Source organism: Rattus norvegicus, chromosome 8, assembly GCF_036323735.1.
Source record: "Rattus norvegicus strain BN/NHsdMcwi chromosome 8, GRCr8, whole genome shotgun sequence".
Taxonomy (NCBI): domain Eukaryota; kingdom Metazoa; phylum Chordata; class Mammalia; order Rodentia; family Muridae; genus Rattus; species Rattus norvegicus.
In genome coordinates, this window is record NC_086026.1 from 110,285,545 (window position 1) to 110,303,431 (window position 17,887).

Below are 17,887 nucleotides of genomic sequence, written 5' to 3' on the forward strand. Positions count from 1 at the left end.
CCCTACTTTTTCTTATATTAGTTTGAATGTGGAGGTTTTATGTGGAGGTTCTTAATCCACTTGGATTTAAGCTTTGTACTTGGTGATAAGAATAGATCGATTTGCATTCTTCTACATGCTGACCTCCAGTTAATCCAGCACCATTTTTTCTATTGTTTGGGTGTAAATATCTGCCTCTGACTCTTTGAGCTGCTTGTTGTATTTTAGAGGTATTTTAGAGGGCTGTCTTGACATGCTTTTTTTTTTTTTTTTTTTTTTTTTTTTGGAGCACACCGTAGCATCTGTAATAGTGTCAGGCCTTGGGACCTCCCCTTGAGCTGGATCTCAATTTGGTCCTGTGACAGGACCTTCTTTTCCTCAGGCTACTCTCCATTTCCATCCCTGCAGTTCTTTCAGACAGGAACAGTTGTGGGTTAGAGTTCTTGGTAGTGGGATGACAACCCCATCCCTCACTTGATGTTCTGTTTTTCTGCTGGAGGTGGGCTTTACAAATTCCCTCTCCCCAATCTAGGGAATCTTATCTTAGACTCCTTTTGAGTCCTGAGAGCCTCCTCCCTCCCAAGGTTGCCTGTTTCCATTCTTACTGCTGGCCCTCAGGGCTTCAGTCCTGTTCCCCAACCCAATACCTGATCACATTTCCTCTTCCCTCCCAGTCTTTTTTCCCACCCTGGTCCCTCCATTCCTTCCTGAATTCCTCCTTCCTCCCTCCCGTTATTTCTTTGTTCTCCCTCCCAAGTGTGATTAAGGCATCACTGCTTGGACTCCAGCTTGTTGACCCTTTTGAGTTTTTATTTCACTGTAAGCAGAAAATTACTAAATTCTTTTTTGTCCAGAAAGCAATCTAAATCTAGTTTTAAAGCCTTATGTCTTCCCCACACTCATATTATTAATATAGTTAATTAGTCAGGTTTTTTTTCCTTGTAAAACCAACATGATCAATTTATACTATAAAATTAAAACAAAACTAAAGATTAATATAATTTTACCAGATTTATACATTTATGGGTGGTTTTCTTTGTTTTTAGTTTTCAAGTAGATTCATAAATTCATTTTGCTGTTCATTTCAAGACCCTATTGCTAAAATGCTATTGAAAATTAATCTTACCTTAAATTTTTTTCTTATTTTTTATGTTTTAATTAACTCTTTTGCCTTTTAGTTTAATATGTACATTTTTATTATCAGACTCCTTAGAATGCTTGTGTAAATGTGATGGAGCTATTGAAAGAGATTGTACATACAAAATAATTTTAGTATGAAAAACAATGGCTCTGAAAAATATTTTTATATCAACAGGTATAAAATTACCTAAAGATTTGAAACTACTATTGTACCTCGTTATACCCTATGTACTAAAGTATAATATTAGTTCCTAGAGGACAGACAATTTATGTTAGCTATATTTTCTATGCTATACAGTTTTTCGTCAGATTGATACAAGCTTAGAATCACTTGTAAAGGGAATCTTTTGTTATTGTTCATCAAGCAATATCCAAATGTTGTATTCAACATTTATCGTGGATATTCATTTTATTTTTTATTTCTTTTTAATTTTATTTAATCTTTTTTTTTTACACTCCAGAATTTATCCCCCTTCCTGTCCACCCTCTGACTGTTCCACTTCCCATTCCTCCTCCCCCCATCCCCGTTCTCCATCCCCACCAGGATGTCCCCATCCCACCAAACCTCTCACTCCCTGGGGCCTCCAGGATTAGGTGCATCTTCTCTGACTGAACCCAGACCTGGCCGTCCTCTGCTGTACATATGTTGGGGGCTTCATATCAGCTGGTGTATGCTGCCTGGTTGGTGGCTCAGTGTCTGAGATCTCTCGGGAGTCTAGGTTAATTGAGAAATTCCTTTGTTGCATTGCCCTGTAGGCAAATCTGTAGGCCATTTTCTTTATTGATGTGGGCAGGCCCATCCCACATGGGTGCTCTGTCAACCCTTTCAGGGAGTCTTGAGTTGTATAAGAAGGCAGGGGGAGCAAACTAGTAAGCAACGTGTTTTCTCCATGGCCTCTGCAACACCTCAGTTCTTGCTCTGGCGTAGACGCTATGCTACAAGCTGTAAGATGAAATAAGTCAGTTTTCTTTTGATTCATCTATTATCAGAATAATAGAAACCCTAAGTCAGAAGTAATCATAAAAGCAGTGACATTTCACTTGAGTTTGAAAGAATAACCAGTCTATACAAGCAGATTAGTACTGATTATATTACAGGTGTTGGTCACCACCGTGATGTAGGTGTTGATGAATTTGAACTCACTCAAAGAAAGGGAAATGATTTTTGGGCCCAACGACATGACTGTTGGTTGTTATTAGAGTAATGATTAAAATTCTTAACATTAATTAAAATATCAACTTATGTATAAATTCAGCATTATAAAGCAACTATTATTACATCATAGTTTGTATAGATTAAGAATTAAAAAGTGGCCTAGCTAGATGATTCTGGTTCCTAGGTTGTCTGTATAACTATACATTTTACAAAATTAAAAGGCATTATTTCAAGTTGGTTGTTGTACTGTATATGTTAGCATTTTGTCTAGGCCCTGCCCCACAGTTACCTGGCAAAAGCCATGTATGCCTGACTTACTTTAAAAGGGACTGTTTGTCCCTTCATCTCTCTCTTGCCTTCTTGCTCTCCCTCTGTCCTCTTGTCAAGCTTACTCTCTCCCCATTCTCCTCCCCACCTCTCTCATTTGCTCATTTCTGTCCTCTACTCCACTGCTGTCTCTTTCTCTCTGCCTTTCTCTGTACTGTCTCCTCCTCATACCCTGTATAAATTCTATACTTTACTGTCCTATGCCTGGTCCCTCAGAGGGAAGGGATGCCTCAGCAGGGACCAGCAGAGCCACCCCATACCCCCACACCTGACTGCCCCCCCCAACATATTCCTTCTTTCTTAATTTTTATAAAACAACAGTATGCCTCTAATCGCAGAATCGTTGGGGTGTAGCAACAGTACTGTAGGTTTGAACTACTCTGGGATGCCTAGTAAGAGCTTTTTGAAAATTTAAAGAAGCCCTCCACCCCTGACAAATAAGAGAAGCAGGAGCAGGGAAGCGGAGACTAATAGAAGTATTCTGAATCTTTATTATTGCAATCTGTGCATGACCTGATTTAAATGCCGTCCAATATAGATATCTACTGAAACACCACAGGCTACCTCATTAATATTTACAATTTCATTTTTAATTGATATGTCAGAATTCACTTAAAATAAGGCATTGTTCAAACTACAGTCCTCTGGTTGAATTGGAGGGTCTTCTTCTGAGATAGCTTAACTAAGCATAAGTAATAGCAGAAGGCCTCAGTTGCACATTCCATGGAACTCCTGAAAAGGTCCCTGAGTGGTATCCATGTGGCAAGTAGGTTTCCCACAGAGAGTTCGTCACCTAAGAGATGACAGATTTCTCATACTGTCTTTTTTTACTTAGTTTCTGGAATCAAAACTTTTCATTTTGACCATGTTATATTCATTACTGATGAGTAACTTAGGTTTTTCATACTGAAGAAAAGGTAAACAATTATCCAGTAGAGTGACCCATTAGCCTGTTTTTGTGGACATATTTCGAAAACACCACACAAGGGTTAGGGGATGATGGCTTAACAGATAGGAGTGTTTGGTGTACAAGCCTGAGGGGTTTGATTCCCCAGATCTCACTTAAACACCTGCTTTGCTACACCCGAGATACTAAGGTGCAAAGATTATCTTGAGGTTGAGACCCATAGAATACAATGAGACCTTGCCTAAAAGGAATGAGACAGACCGATAATTTATCTGAGTATAATGACATCCTATAATCCCTAGCACCTGGTGGTGGCAGGAAAATTGCAAAAACTAAATGAGAAGTGTCTTAATGCAAAGATTTTACTAATAATTTTAATCTTAATGATAACTTGTTAAAGAATATAAGTTACTTAAAATTAAATATACTTAATGAGAAACTTCAAAATTTAATTAAATACCAAAAGATTTAGTATTTACATTATTTTCTTCACTTTTTTTTCTTTTTGGAAACAAGGTTTCTCTGTAGACCTAGCTGCCGTGGAACCTCACTATGTAGATCAGGCCTTGCGCTGACAGAGATACGCCTGCCTGTGCCTATTGAGTCTCGGGTTAATGGCTTGTGTTACTGTGCCCCACCCATGTTTGTTTTTTTTTTTTTTTAAGGTTAGGGGTATTAATCTGATAAGAAAAAAAGTAAAATTAATTTTTGTTTTGAGAAATTACCTTAGAGTAGGAAAATCATCTCAGGATAACTATATCAATGTATGTTTTTAGGGTGATGGATATAATTCTAAAATGTATGGTTTTTCTGCCTCTTTTTATTTCAACTAATATGGGTGATTCTTCATTGTTCAGCCTAAAACATAAATTAATGTTGAAAGACCTGTGGTGTGAATTAAGTGATAAAATGTCTCATAAGCTAAACTACAGAATTTTTTTTTACCACTCATTAGATGTCCAAAGTTTTTAGGTTTTGTTAATTATTTTACATTTTTACTTTATTTTGTGTGTTGGGTATATTTTGACTGATCCCGTTTGTGCACCAGGCAAGTGCAGTGCCCACTGAGGCCTGAAGGAGGCATCTAGGCTCCCTGAACTTTGTGAAGTTAAAGATGGTAGGAAACTAGCTTATAGATCTGGAAGTAAGCCTGGGTGTGCTAGGAAAGCAGATGGTGCCGTTTCTGCAGCCCTTATCATACAGATACTTAGCTGCTATATAATGTTCCCTTGTCAACTCCGTAATCTTGTTTATGGTGGTCATAAAAATTAGTCTTATTCAATTCATTAAATATTGCGCAAGCCTATACCGGTTAATGACTATATGGGAATAGTTTTGAACCAGTCGCTTTGGGGTTTCCACCCAGCTCAGATGATTTAACTGAAAACTCAAGTAGTTCTGTGAGGAAACTCTTAAAAGCCATTCGTGCTGAAGAACGTCTGTGAGTGTGTGTTACACTTGGAGTCAGTAGTTTCAGCTTTTATAAAAGCTGTTTAAACAAGATGTTTGCATTGGAGACCATTTGCAGTGCGGGTATAAAACAGTATTCAGAACATTTACATTGGGCTGGTGAGATACTTCACTAGAATCATTTGAGGCCAAGGCTGTCAATCTGAGTTTAATGCCTGGAACCTATTTGTCAAAGGAAGAAAACTGAATGTTGTGGGTTTTCTTCTGGCCTTCCTTCCCACTTATGCCATGGCGTATGTGCAGTCCCCTAAAAACAAACCGAATAAATGTAATTTTTAAATTTTAAGAAAAATATTTGTATTGGACTGGGAATGTATTCCAGTTCATACAGAGCTTTCCTAACATTCTGGAAGTCCTCCAATCTCCAGCGCTGAGTAAAACTGCTTGTAATCACAGCTCCGGCTTGTCATCCCTGCACTTGGGAGGTGGAGGCATGAGGATTAAAGGCTCAGGGTCATCCTTAGCTACAGGGACTTGAAGTCTTCACATGAAGACTTCATAACTTGAGACCCTGTCTGAAGAAAGAAAAGAATATAATTTACATTTGTTGAGAACATTTCAAGTTTCTGTATAATTCAGAGGTTTGTCTTCCTCTGCCTTATCCAGTGATGCAATTGCTGAAATTCGAGCCATCTGTATTGAAGAAATTGGAGTATGGATGAAAATGTATAGCGATGCCTTCCTCAATGACAGTTACCTGAAATATGTAGGATGGACTCTTCATGATAGGGTAAGTTGGTGACTTCTGGTTTTGATTAAGAGAGAGGTATTTGTGTTTATATTGATGTGACAGCAATGAACATTGCAGTAGCTTTTTTTTTTTTTTACAAGATGTAATGATACAAAATTTCAGATAGTACAAATAACTGTTGATCACCATTATGAAATTTAAGGCAGTAGTTTAAGAGGTCTCCTTGGATACAATGATTATCTTGAATTATACTGAGGACCTGGTATATCTGTCTTTATAAGAGAATATATGCATTGCCATCAAGAAGGTAACAGTCTCCTTGTCAAGGATCAAAGGTTATTAATTATATTAGTTATATAAAAATTAAGTATGCTTTCTCATTTGGAATTCTGTTGGGTTACAGTATGACTTTTTAAGGCAGAAGTGAAGCAGATTTGTTTGAGTTAAACTGGGCCTATTTTAGATTGATCCATCTATAGCGTTTGAGAAAAAGACTTGATTTTAAAAGAAATTCTATGATTTTGACTCCTACAAGAAATTCTTAAAATAACAAAAGATAACACTGATAAGTTATTGAATTTTTTCTAAATCATGGTATTTCTGTAACATTAACTACCAGGTATTCATAAATATAAGAATTTTGTGCGTTTTAAATTGTAGTAAATTTTTGTGGGGTTTTTTCTTTTTTTATTTTTTTTTATTTTTTTTTTCTTTTCTTTTTTTTAGCTGAGTACCGAACCCAGGGCCTTGTGCTTGCTAGGCAAGCGCTCTACCACTGAGCTAAATCCCCAACTAAATTGTAGTAATTTTAATTGACTAAGATATAGCTATTAGAGTACTTTTAGAATATAACTACATCTGTAGATCTAGAAAGAAATTTGGTAATAATATTTGAAGACTTTTTCTGTGTCTTGATGTTTATTAAAATAATGCTTTGTAATTACTACTGCAGAGATGGCTCAGCATGTAAAGATGCTTGATGTTCCATTCTGGAAGCCCGAGTTCACCTAAAGGGAAGAGAGTCACCAGTATTTAGTGTAACTCCAGCCTCCACATATGTACTCATACATACTATCACACATGCACATATAGACACACATGAATAAAAAGCACATTCAAAATATTGACAATTATTAATGTTGAAAAATCCCACTTGCAATTATCTCCAAGAGTTGTATTAAAGTTCTTGAATGTATACAGACATACTTTCTCAGCTTGAATGCTTAACATACAGATTGTAAATTGGGGACTAAAAGATGTTTTTCCCAATTCAGTACCACATTCAAAGAATGTTAATATTTTTGCCCTTGAATACAAATCTGTAGGAAATATATAATTTTAGACCAGATTGCATATTTCTGTTTCAATTTTTTTCATGTATAATCTTCATGTGAATTTAGACTTTTGTATTTAAGCCTTCTTTAGGTTGACTTCTGAATTTTATTTTTACAATTTCAAATAATGTAGAATCACAGTATACCCACATGAATGGTTTCATCTACTCTAAATAAGTCAGTTGTCAGTCTTTTCAATATATTTAAACTGTAATACTTTTATTCTCTCTCACTTCCATCTAAGTTCTTCCTCCAATCCCCCAAGAGTATTTTTCTATAATTGTGAACACTGAGCAATTTTAACTGATCTTTACAAAGGACCACCAATTCTGGGAAGATACTAATTTTCTGTTGTTACTGTAAAAGTCATTAATTTTTAATCAAATATTTTAGATTATTATTTCATTTTATATATATGGGTATTTTGCCTGAATCTGTATATGTGAATTTTGTGCATGTGTGTTACCCAGTAAGGTCAGAATAGAGTGTTAGCTCCCCAGAGACTAGGATTAGTGATATTTGTGAGCTGGAACCTGAATGGGGGACTTCTGCAAGAGATACAAGTATTCGGTTTTTTCTCTCCCCATTTTTTTTCTTTTATTGGATATTTCTTTATTTAAATTTAAATGTTATCCTCTTTCCCGGTTTCCCCTCAGAAAACTCCCTATTCCATTCCCCCTCCCTCTGATCCTATGGGGGTGCTTCCCCTCCCACCCACCCACCTCCTAGCCCTTGAATTACCATAAACCAAGGCATCACTTTCACACAACCAAGGGCCTCTCTTTACACCGATGCCAGATTAGGCCATTCTCTGCTACATATACAGCTGGAGCCGAAGGTTGCTCCATGTGTACTCTTTGGTTGGTGGTTTAGTCCCTGGAAGCTCGTGGGGGGGAGGCTCTGGTTGGTTGGTATTGTTGTTCTTCTTATCGGGTTGCAAACTCTTTCAGCACCTTCAGTCCTTTCTCTAACTCCTCCATTTGGAACCCCGTACTCAGTCAAATGATTGGCTGTGAACATCCACCTTTATATATGACAGACTTTGGCATAGCCACTCAGGAGACAGCTGTATCAGGCTCCTGTCATCATGTACTTGTTGGCATCCACAATAATGTCTGGGTTTGGTGGCTGTATATGGGATGGATCCCCAGGTGGGGCAGTCTCTGGATGGCCTTTCTTTCACTCACTGCTCCACACTTTGTCTCCATATTTCCTCCTGTGAGTATTTCCCCATCTAAGAAGGACTGGAGCATCCACACGTTGGTCTTCCTTCTTGAACTTCATGTGATCTGTAAATTGTATCTTGCGTATTCCAAGCTTTTGGGCTAATATCCACTTATAATATCCACTTTACTCACCAATAGTGAGTGCACACCATGTGTGTGCATTTGGGATTGGATTATATCACTGAGGATGATATTTTCTAGTTCTATCCAGTACCTAACAATGCAAGAAAGTCATTATTTTTGATAGCTGAGTAGTCCTCCATTGTGTAGATGTACCAGATTTTCTATATCCATTCCTCTGTTGAAGGGCATCTGGGTTCATTCCAGCTTCTGATTCCAGTTCTCTGGTAGAACTTTTGGGGTCGCTTAAGTACACTATCATATCATCTGCAAATCGTGATATTTTGACTTCTTCCTTTCCAATACTTATCCTTTTGACCTTTTGTTGTCTGATTGTTCTGGCTAGGACTTCGAGTACTATATTGAATAAGAAGTAGACAGTGAGCGGCCTGTGTAGCCCCTACTGTCAGTGGGATTGCTTCAAGTTTCTCTCCATTTGTTGTGTTCATGGATTCATTTTCTGAGAATTTTATGGAGTATTTTTGCATCAATGTTCATAAGAGAAATTGGTCTGAAGCTCTCTTTCCTTGTGGGGTCTTTGTGTGGTTTAGATATAAGCATAATTGTGGCTTCAAAGAATGAATTGAGTATTATTACTTCTGTTTCTATTTTGTTGAATAATTTGATGAGTGTTTGTATTAAGTCTTCTTTTTTTTTTTTTTTTCTTTTCTTTTCTTTTTTTCGGAGCCGGGGACCGAACCCAGGGCCTTGCACTTGCTAGGCAAGCGCTCTACCACTGAGCTAAATCCCCAACCCCGTATTAAGTCTTCTTTTAAGGCCTGATAGAATTCTGCACTAAACCTATCTGGTCATGGGCTTTTTTTGGTTGGGAGACTATTAATGACTGCTTCTATTTCTTTAGGGGTTATGGGACTGTGTGGATGATTTATTTTATTCTGATTTAACTTTGGTACCTGTTATCTGTCTAGAAAATTGCCCATTTACTCCAAAATTTCCCGTTTTGTTAAGTATAGGCTTTTGTAGTAGGATCTGATAAATTTTTTTAATTTCCCCAGTTTCTGTTGTTGTCTCCCTGTTCATTTCTGATTTTGTTAGCCCTCTGGTTAGTGTGACTAAGGGTTTATCTATCTTAATTTTTCTCAAAAAAAAAAAAAAAAAAAAAAAAAGCTCCTGGTTTTGTTGACTCTTTCTATAGTTCTTTTTGTTTCTACTTCGTTGATTTCAGCCCTGAGATTGATTATTTCCTGCTGTCTGCTCCTCTTAGGTGTATTTGTTTCTTTTTGTTCTAGAGCGTTTAGGAGTGCTGTCAAGTGGCTAGTGTATGCTGCCTCCAGTTTCTTTTAGAGGCACTCAGAGCCGTGAGCTTTCCTCTTAGCACTGCTTTCATTGTGTCCTGTAAGTTTAGGTATGTCTTTCCTTCATTTTCTTAAATTCTAAAAAAAAATCTTTAATTTCTTTCTTTATTTCTTCCTTCACCAAGTTATTGAGGAAAGCAATATTCAGCTTCTATGTGTACGTGGGCTTGCTGTTCTTGTTGTTCGTGAAAACCAGTCTTAGTCCATGGTGATCTGATAAGGATGTGTAGGATTATTTCGATCTTGTATCTGTTGAGGCCTATTTTATGACCACTTATTATGTTCAGTTTTGGTGAAGGAAACATGACGTGCTGATAAAAAGGTATATTCTTCTGTTTTAGGATGAAATGTTCTATAGATATCTGTTAAATTCATTTGGTTCATAACTTGTGTCGGTTTCAGTGTGTCTCTGTTCACTTTCTGTTTCCATGATCTGTGCACTGCTGAGAGTCAGGTGTTGAAGTTTCTCACTATTATTATGGGAGATGCAGTGTGTGCTTTTAGCTTTAGTAAAGTTTATTTATGAATTTGGGTGTCCTTGCATTTGGGATATAGATGATTAGAATTGAGAATTCATCTTGTTTGATTTTTCCTTTGATGAGTATGAAGTGTCCTTTATCTCTTTGGATTATTTTTAGTTGAAAGTCAATTTTATTTGATATTAAATGGCTAGTTCAGCTTGTTTCTTGGGACCATCTGCTTGGAAATTTGTTTCCTAGTCTTTTTTACCTGTAGGTAGTGTCTGTCTGTATGAGTGAGGTGCATTTCCTATATGCAGTAAAATGCTGGGTCCTGTTTACATATGCAGTCTGTTAGTCCTTTTTTTATTTGGGAATTGAGTCCATTGATGTTAAGAGAAATTAAGGAAAAGTAATCGTTGCTTTCTCCTGTTTTGTTGTTAGAGGTAGAATTCTGTTTGTGAGACTGTCTTCTTTTGGACTACTTGAAAGAAGATTACTTTCTTGCTTTTTTTAAGGTGTAGTTTCCCTCCTTATGTTGGAGTTTTCCCTTGTAGGGCTAGATTTGTGGAAAGATAAATGTGTAAATTCATTTTTTGACATGGAATATCTTGGTTTCGCCATTTGTGTTAATTGAGAGTTTTACTGGGTATAATAGCCTGGGCTCACATTGTGTTCTTTTGGGGTCTATTACATCTTCCCAGGATCTTCTGGCTTTCATAGTCGCTGGTGAGAAGTCCAGTATAATTCTCATAAGTCTGCCTTTATATGTTTCTTGACCTTTTCCTCTTATTTCTTTTAATATTCTTTCTTTGTTTTGTGCATTTGATGTTTTGGTTCTTATGTGACATTCTATAGGCTTCTTGTATGTTCATGAGCATCTCTTTCTTTAGGTTAGAGAAGGTTTCTTCTATAATTTTGTTAAAGATATTTCATGGCCCTTTAAGTTGGGAATCTTCACTCTTCTATACCCATTATCCTTATGTTTCTTCTTCTCATTGTGTCCTAGATTTTCAGGATGTTTTGGGTTAGGAGCTTTTTGTGTTTTGCATTTTCTTGCACTGCTTTGTCGCTGGTTTCTATGGTATCCTCTGCCCCCGAGATTCTCTCTACTATCTCTTGTATTCCGTTAGTGATGCTCACATCTGTGACTCTTGATCTCTTTCCTAGGTTTTCTATCTCCAGGATTGTCTCCCTTTGTGATTTCTTTATTGTTTCTATTTCCACATTTAGATCCTTGATGGTTTTATTCAGTTTTTTCACCTGTTTGGTTGTCTTTTCCTGTAATTCCTTAAGGGATTTTATGTTTTCTCTTTAAGGGCTTCTACCTGTTTACCCGTGTTCTCCTGTATTTCTTTAACAGAGTTCTTTTTGCTCTTCTCAAAGTCCTCTAACATCATCATCTTTCAGACAGGAACAATTCTGGGTCATAGTTGTTGATGATGGATGGTAATTCCATCCCTCTACTTGATGATGCCCTGTCTCTCTGCTGGAGGTGGACTTTACAAGTTCCCCCTCCCCACCGTAGGAAAGTGTATCTAAGGTTCTTCCCTTTGAGTCCTCAGAGCCTCTCACCTCCTAGGTCTCTGGTATAGTCTAGGGGTTCCTTCCAGCTCCTACCTTCTGAGGTTGCCTGTTTCGATTCTTTCTGCTGGACCTCAGGACTTCAGTCCTGTTCGTTCCCCGCCCAATACCTGATCATGTTCCCCTCTGTTTATCTCTGTTGTGCTTCTCACTCATATCCTTCCCTCTCTCCCCACCCCTTCCTAGGATTCTTCTATTATCCCCTCTTTTTATCTCTGTTGTGCTTCTCACTCATATTCTTCCCTCTCACCCCACCCCTTCCTAGGATTCTTCTATTATCCCTCCCAAGTGGGATTGAGGGAGGCGTTCTCCCTTAGGCCCTTCGGCTTGTTAGCCTTCTTGAGTTTGTGGATTGTATCCTGGGAATTCTGTACTTTTTGCCTAATATCTACTTATTAGTGAATACATTCCATACATATACTTTTGGGTCTGAGTTACCTCACTCAGGATGATATTTTCTAGTTTATCCATTTGCACGCCAATCTTTTTTTTTTCATCTTTATTAACTTGAGTATTTCTTATTTACATTTCCATTGTTATTATTGCACACCAATCTTAAGGAGACCTGTTTTTATTTAAGATTTTGTCTTCTAGGATGACTCTAGCTTATGTAAAATGAACATAAAAACACGCCAGTACACTTAGCAGCCACCCCTCAATTCTTCAGTTCTTACAGTTGTCGCTGACCGCACTCCCTCAAACATTTGAATGCTGTACAGTTAACATACATAGTCTTCCACCCACAGATAAGGATATTAGCAACTATACTGTTATTTTGTATGAGTAACTGTCACCTACCAAGATCTTCAAGTAATCTAGTACAAAGTGTGTTCTTAAAGGCTTCATTTGCATCTTTTCTGTTAGGTCAAGTTCATAATAAACCAATCCAAATTCTGAGTCATTTGTCACTTAATAGAATTTATGTTCTGGTACCTGTATCATTTGACCATTTCATCAGTGTATGAACATGTACAGTATTTATGAACAACCTTGATAATGCTGCTTGAAACAGACTAGAAGCTCAATAAACATAAAATGTTTGAGGCTGCTGTTAGCTTAACTCAGCATACTAATTTACTCTAGATTTCTCAAGTGTATGTTCTGAAATAATAAATATACTACGGTAGATACATAATGAAGCAACATAGTAACTGTAATTGAATATTTTATATTTTACTGCATTCTAGGTACATAGTTTGTTTACACCTTCATGACCACAAACATATATCACTAACACATTGCACTGGTATTTTAATGGCTAAAATGCGAAAGTTAAATAAGAACTTTTTGGCTTTACTATAATCTTATGTATGTTAAATGCATAATCCTTTATTGATCAAAACATCCTTTTATAGCTTTGATTGTATTGAGGTTTCTGTTCTGCTATAGCCAGTAAGAAAGTGAGGAAAGTATAATAAATAAGGCAACAAACGAAACTGTGATTTCAGGGTTGTTTTATTATTCTGTTGTTGCTTATCACCTCCTAGAGAAGTTCTTTTCTTAGCGTATGATTTCACAGGGTACTTAAGAAAATAAATTGTACCTTAAATATATTACTTGTAGATATTACTGAAAATAGGAATAAAGGAAATAAGATTAGACTTTACTGATAAGATTTATTTTATTGTGAGGGAGACTGAGAAGAGGGTTGACAACTGGAATGTAAATAAATAAAACAATAAAAATATTCGTTTTATTTATATCTACGTCTGTTTGTATAAGTGTTTGCCATGCGTGTGCATGCCTGCAGTGGACAAAACATGGTGCTGGATTCCCTACCTAGGTGAAGTTACAGGCTGTTATAAGAAGCCTGATTTGGATTCTAGGAACTGAACTCAGGTCTTCTGGAAGATCAGGAGGTCCTTTTGACTTCCGAGGTATCTCTCCAGCCCTGGGTTAGACTGTTTTATCCTCAAGCCTTTGGGATTTTTTTCTGGATGGTTATTGTCTATGGTCAGTTTCTCTGAAAGGGTACAAATAAGACCCAATATCAGCCAACAGAGACAAAGGCAAAGAAGTAGCCAAGTGATGGGAGATTTGGGTGGAATCGGAGTAGCATCTGCTGTGGGTACTTAAGTTCCTGTTGAGCATTTAGAGAAAAACATTCTGTTGATCAGTGATATATAGAAATTACTTGACACTGCACATACAGTAAAGTGGTTTTATGTACCTCTTTATTTATTCATTCGTCCTATGAATGACCATGGATGATAATGATATTACCAAAATCTAAAATGTTAAAAAAAACACCTCATTTTCTGAATTTTTTCAAACTTTTATCAGTGTACTCCTATATGTAATTTTTAAGAGAAATTTTATAAATGCCACCAGAATAGCTGATGTTTTGTGTCATTTCTTATGCAGCTTACAGACTATTGAGTTACAAACTAAAATCTAATTTTGTTTGCTTCCAGAGTAGATTGATATTGCCAAAATACATTACTTTTAGAGTATAGAAACTTCAATCTTATTTGAATTCTTTCTTAGTTTTAGATAAATTTCTAGATGATATTGAATGTATTTTGATCTCCAATGTTTTCCATTCAATTTTTCTTTTTGATGGGGAATCCAGTCTTTATATTTATGAAGTTCAAGTCTTTTAACCTGTAACAGTTTTGTAAATTAAGAAAGTATTGGAGTCTGGAAAGATGGCTTAGTGTTCTTCCTGAGCTCAATTTCCAGCAACCACATGGTGGCTTACAACCATCTGTAATGAGATGTAGACAGCTACAGTGCACTCATATACATTAGGTAGGTAGATAGATAGATAGATAGAGTTAAATGGTTTATTTATTTACTTTTACACTACCAGATTTTATTCCCCTCCCAGTCACCCTCTGGGTGTCCCACATCCCATACCTTCCCCCTTTCCCCTGTCTCCACAAGGATGTCCTCACCTCACCCACACCACCAGACATCTAAGCTCCCTGGGGCCTCCAGTCTCTTGAGGGTTAGGTGTATCTTTTCTGACTGAACCCAGACCTGGGAGTCCTCTGCTGTACATGTGTCAAGAGGCCTCATCTCAGCTGGTGTATGCTGCCTGGTTGGTGGTCTGAGAGATCTCAGGGGTCCAGGTTAATTGAGACTGCTGGTCCTCCTACTAGGTTGCCCTCCTCCTCAGCTTCCTCCAGCTTTTCCCTAATTCTACCACAGGGGTCAGCAGCTTATTTTCATTGTTGGGTGTAAATATCTGCATCTGACTCTTTCAACTGCTTGTTGAGTCTTTTTGAGGACAGTCATGATAGATCCTTTTTGTGAGCCTCAATAAAGTGTCAGGCCTTGGCGCCTCTCCTTGAGCTGGATCCCACTTTTGACCTGTCGCTGGACCTCCTCAGGCTCTTCTCCATTTCCATCCCTGCATTTCTTTCAGACAGGAACAATTATGGGTCAGAGTTCTGACTGTGGTATAGCAACCCCATCCCTCACTTGATGCCCTGTCTTTCTGCTGGAGGTGGGCTCTACAAGTTCCCTCTCCCCATTGTAGGTCATTTCATCTAGGGGCCCCCCCTCTGAGTCCTGAGAGTCTTTTACCTCCCAAATTTAATGACTTTGTTAGGGATCCTTTCTGCTGGGATAGGGATTTAGCTCGGTAGACTGCAGTATTCTGCTAATGAATAGATGATAGCATTTATAAAACTCTTCTTTCTATAGAGTTTGGCTCCATTTTAAGTAGTTTGCTACTTGGCCGTTTTCCTAAATGCTCTCTTTTCTCGGTGATATAGAAAAGCATATGTTAAATATTGGTTAGATAAATAAATGATTTTCCCTTAATAGAAGATTGTTTTTGTGGGATCATTCTATAATTATAAACAGAACAAGTGAACATACTATTTTCTACCTGTTAAAATAGATTATAAATTTAACATACTACTGAGGCATATGGACAGTATTTCATGGTCGGACATAGTTTCTAAATATTTGATAAAGGTTTTAATTCGTAAGTCACTTAACTTTTATTGCAGTTTTTATTAAATCAGACTAGGCAATTGGTCTTTCTAATTTTATGTTTAAGTATGAAATATGTTGAATAAGTTAGCCTGAGTAATTCTATTCTTCATATAGTCTTAGTTGTTTTTTTAACTCTTGAACACTGGAGATGATTGTTTCGTTCTTTTTTTCTTTGTATTTTTAAAGCAAGGTGAAGTCAGACTGAAGTGTTTGAAAGCTCTACAAAGCCTGTATACCAATAGAGAATTATTCCCCAAATTGGAGCTGTTTACTAATCGATTCAAGGTAAGTGTCAAAACGATGAGCTTACATTTTTATTTCTGAATCTGTTACCTTTCATAATAATTTCCAGGTCTATCCATTTTCTTGCAAATTTTATTTCACTTTTCTTTTTAACTGAATAAAGTTATATTTTGTATATATACCACACTTTTGTAGTCTATTAGTTGATAGACATTTTGACTAATTGTATTTTTTTGCCACTGTGAGTGGCAAGAAACTATGGATTATAAGAATTTCAGTGATAAGACAGAGTCTTTTGTAGAAGTGGCTGAGAGTGGAATTAATGTTTTGTGTTAGTTATATTTTTAACGTTGAGACCCTCCCCATACTGATTTCTATAATGTCTACCACAGAATATATTTGTACAATTATGGATAAGGTTCTTTACCCTACATTCTTATCAACACCATTTTCTTTCTGGGTGATGGTTATTTTGACTGGGATGAGGCTAGATTACAAAGTAATTTTTAAATTTTCCTGATTGCTAAGAATGTTAATACTTTTAAAAATATTTGTTGTTCTCTCGTATTTCTTATTTTGATAGTTTTTTGTTTAATTCATTAGCTTATTTGTTGATGGGCTGTTCTGGAGTTTCGGTTTTAACTTTTATAGTTCTTTATATCTTCTGGATACTAACTCCTTTTGTAAAGTATAGCTGTCAATGATTTTCTTCCAGTTTGGATGTTGTTTTCCTTTAATAGGAAAGAGGTTTTTAATTTCAGATAGTCAAACTTAGCAATGTTTTCGACTGCTTGCTGTGCTGCTTCAGAAAGTTCTTGCCTATGTCTATATTGCGAAGTGTTCCCCCTCAATAATGTTAGTGTTTAAGGCTTTAAAACCTCTAATCCATTGGAATTAATTTTGATGGTAGAAAAGGAGATGAAGATCTAGGTTCATACTTCTGCAAGCAGATAACTTGTATTGCCAACACCATTTGTTGAATAGACTGTGTTTTGAGTTTTGTTTTATTTTGTTTTCTAGTGTGTATTAACAACATAAAAAGTTAGAAAAGTTTGCATGTATTTGTTTCTGAGGCCTTTGATCTACACATCTGGTTTTCTGTCCCAATATCTTGCTGTTTTTGCCATTATCACTATATATACTTCAAAGGTCGGTATTGTGCTGTCTCCATAGTGTTCTTCCTGCTATGAATTATGATCCCTATAACAGTAATCCTACCAACTAGAACCATGGAATGTGGTGTTTCTCAACCTGTGACGCGGGACTCCTTTTGGATCAAACAATCTGTTGACATGAGACTATCAAAAAACACAGATATTTGCAATAAGATTTATAAAGTAGCAAAATTACAGTGATGAAGTAGTAGTGAAATAATTTTATGACTGGAGACCCCACAACATGAGGAACTGTGAGAAAGGGTCACAGCGTTAGGAAAGTCTGCAGTTTATTTCTACGGTGCCTTGAAAATTTCACTTTTTGAATTCTTCAACTTAATTGTTTAGGATTGATTATCCTTGATTGTGGGCTGGGTCTACATGCCATGACACAAGAAGTGAAAAGACAATTCTTTAGACTTGGGTATTTTTCCTCCAACTTTACATGGGTCTCAATGATCAAACAGGTTGCTAAGCTTCTGAAACGAGTGCTGTTGACCATTGAACCGCGTCTCCAATCCTTTTTGAGGTTATTGTGAATGTAATTATTTTTCCCCTAATTAGTCTTCAGCAAATTACTTGTTGGTGTATGAAAAAGGTAGTGGATGTTATGCTGATTTTTTATACTGAAATTTTACTGAATTTATCAGTGTTTTCGGGTAGCATCTATAGGATGTTGAGTATAACATCAGATCATCCCCAAATAGGGATATTTGATTTGTCTTGATGCTTTAACTTCAAGCTCAATTCCAGATACAAGTGAAGAACACCTTATCTTTTTTTATTATTTTAGAGAAAGTGCTATTTCTCTAGCAAGTGTAAATATTTGGCTAT

General features: G+C 36.7%; 1 protein-coding gene across 10 annotated transcripts in view; it reads left to right on the forward strand.

Moving 5' to 3' along the window:
* Stag1 (STAG1 cohesin complex component) overlaps positions 1-17,887 on the forward strand; it is a 385,686-nt gene that overhangs the window by 227,564 nt on the left and 140,235 nt on the right. For all 10 annotated transcript variants that reach the window (XM_006243631.3, XM_039081553.2, XM_039081554.2 and 7 more), the window contains 2 exons: positions 5,586-5,709; positions 15,843-15,941. In XM_006243631.3, coding sequence (XP_006243693.1) covers positions 5,586-5,709; positions 15,843-15,941 — 223 coding nt within the window. The remainder of the gene's footprint in view (positions 1-5,585; positions 5,710-15,842; positions 15,942-17,887) is intronic.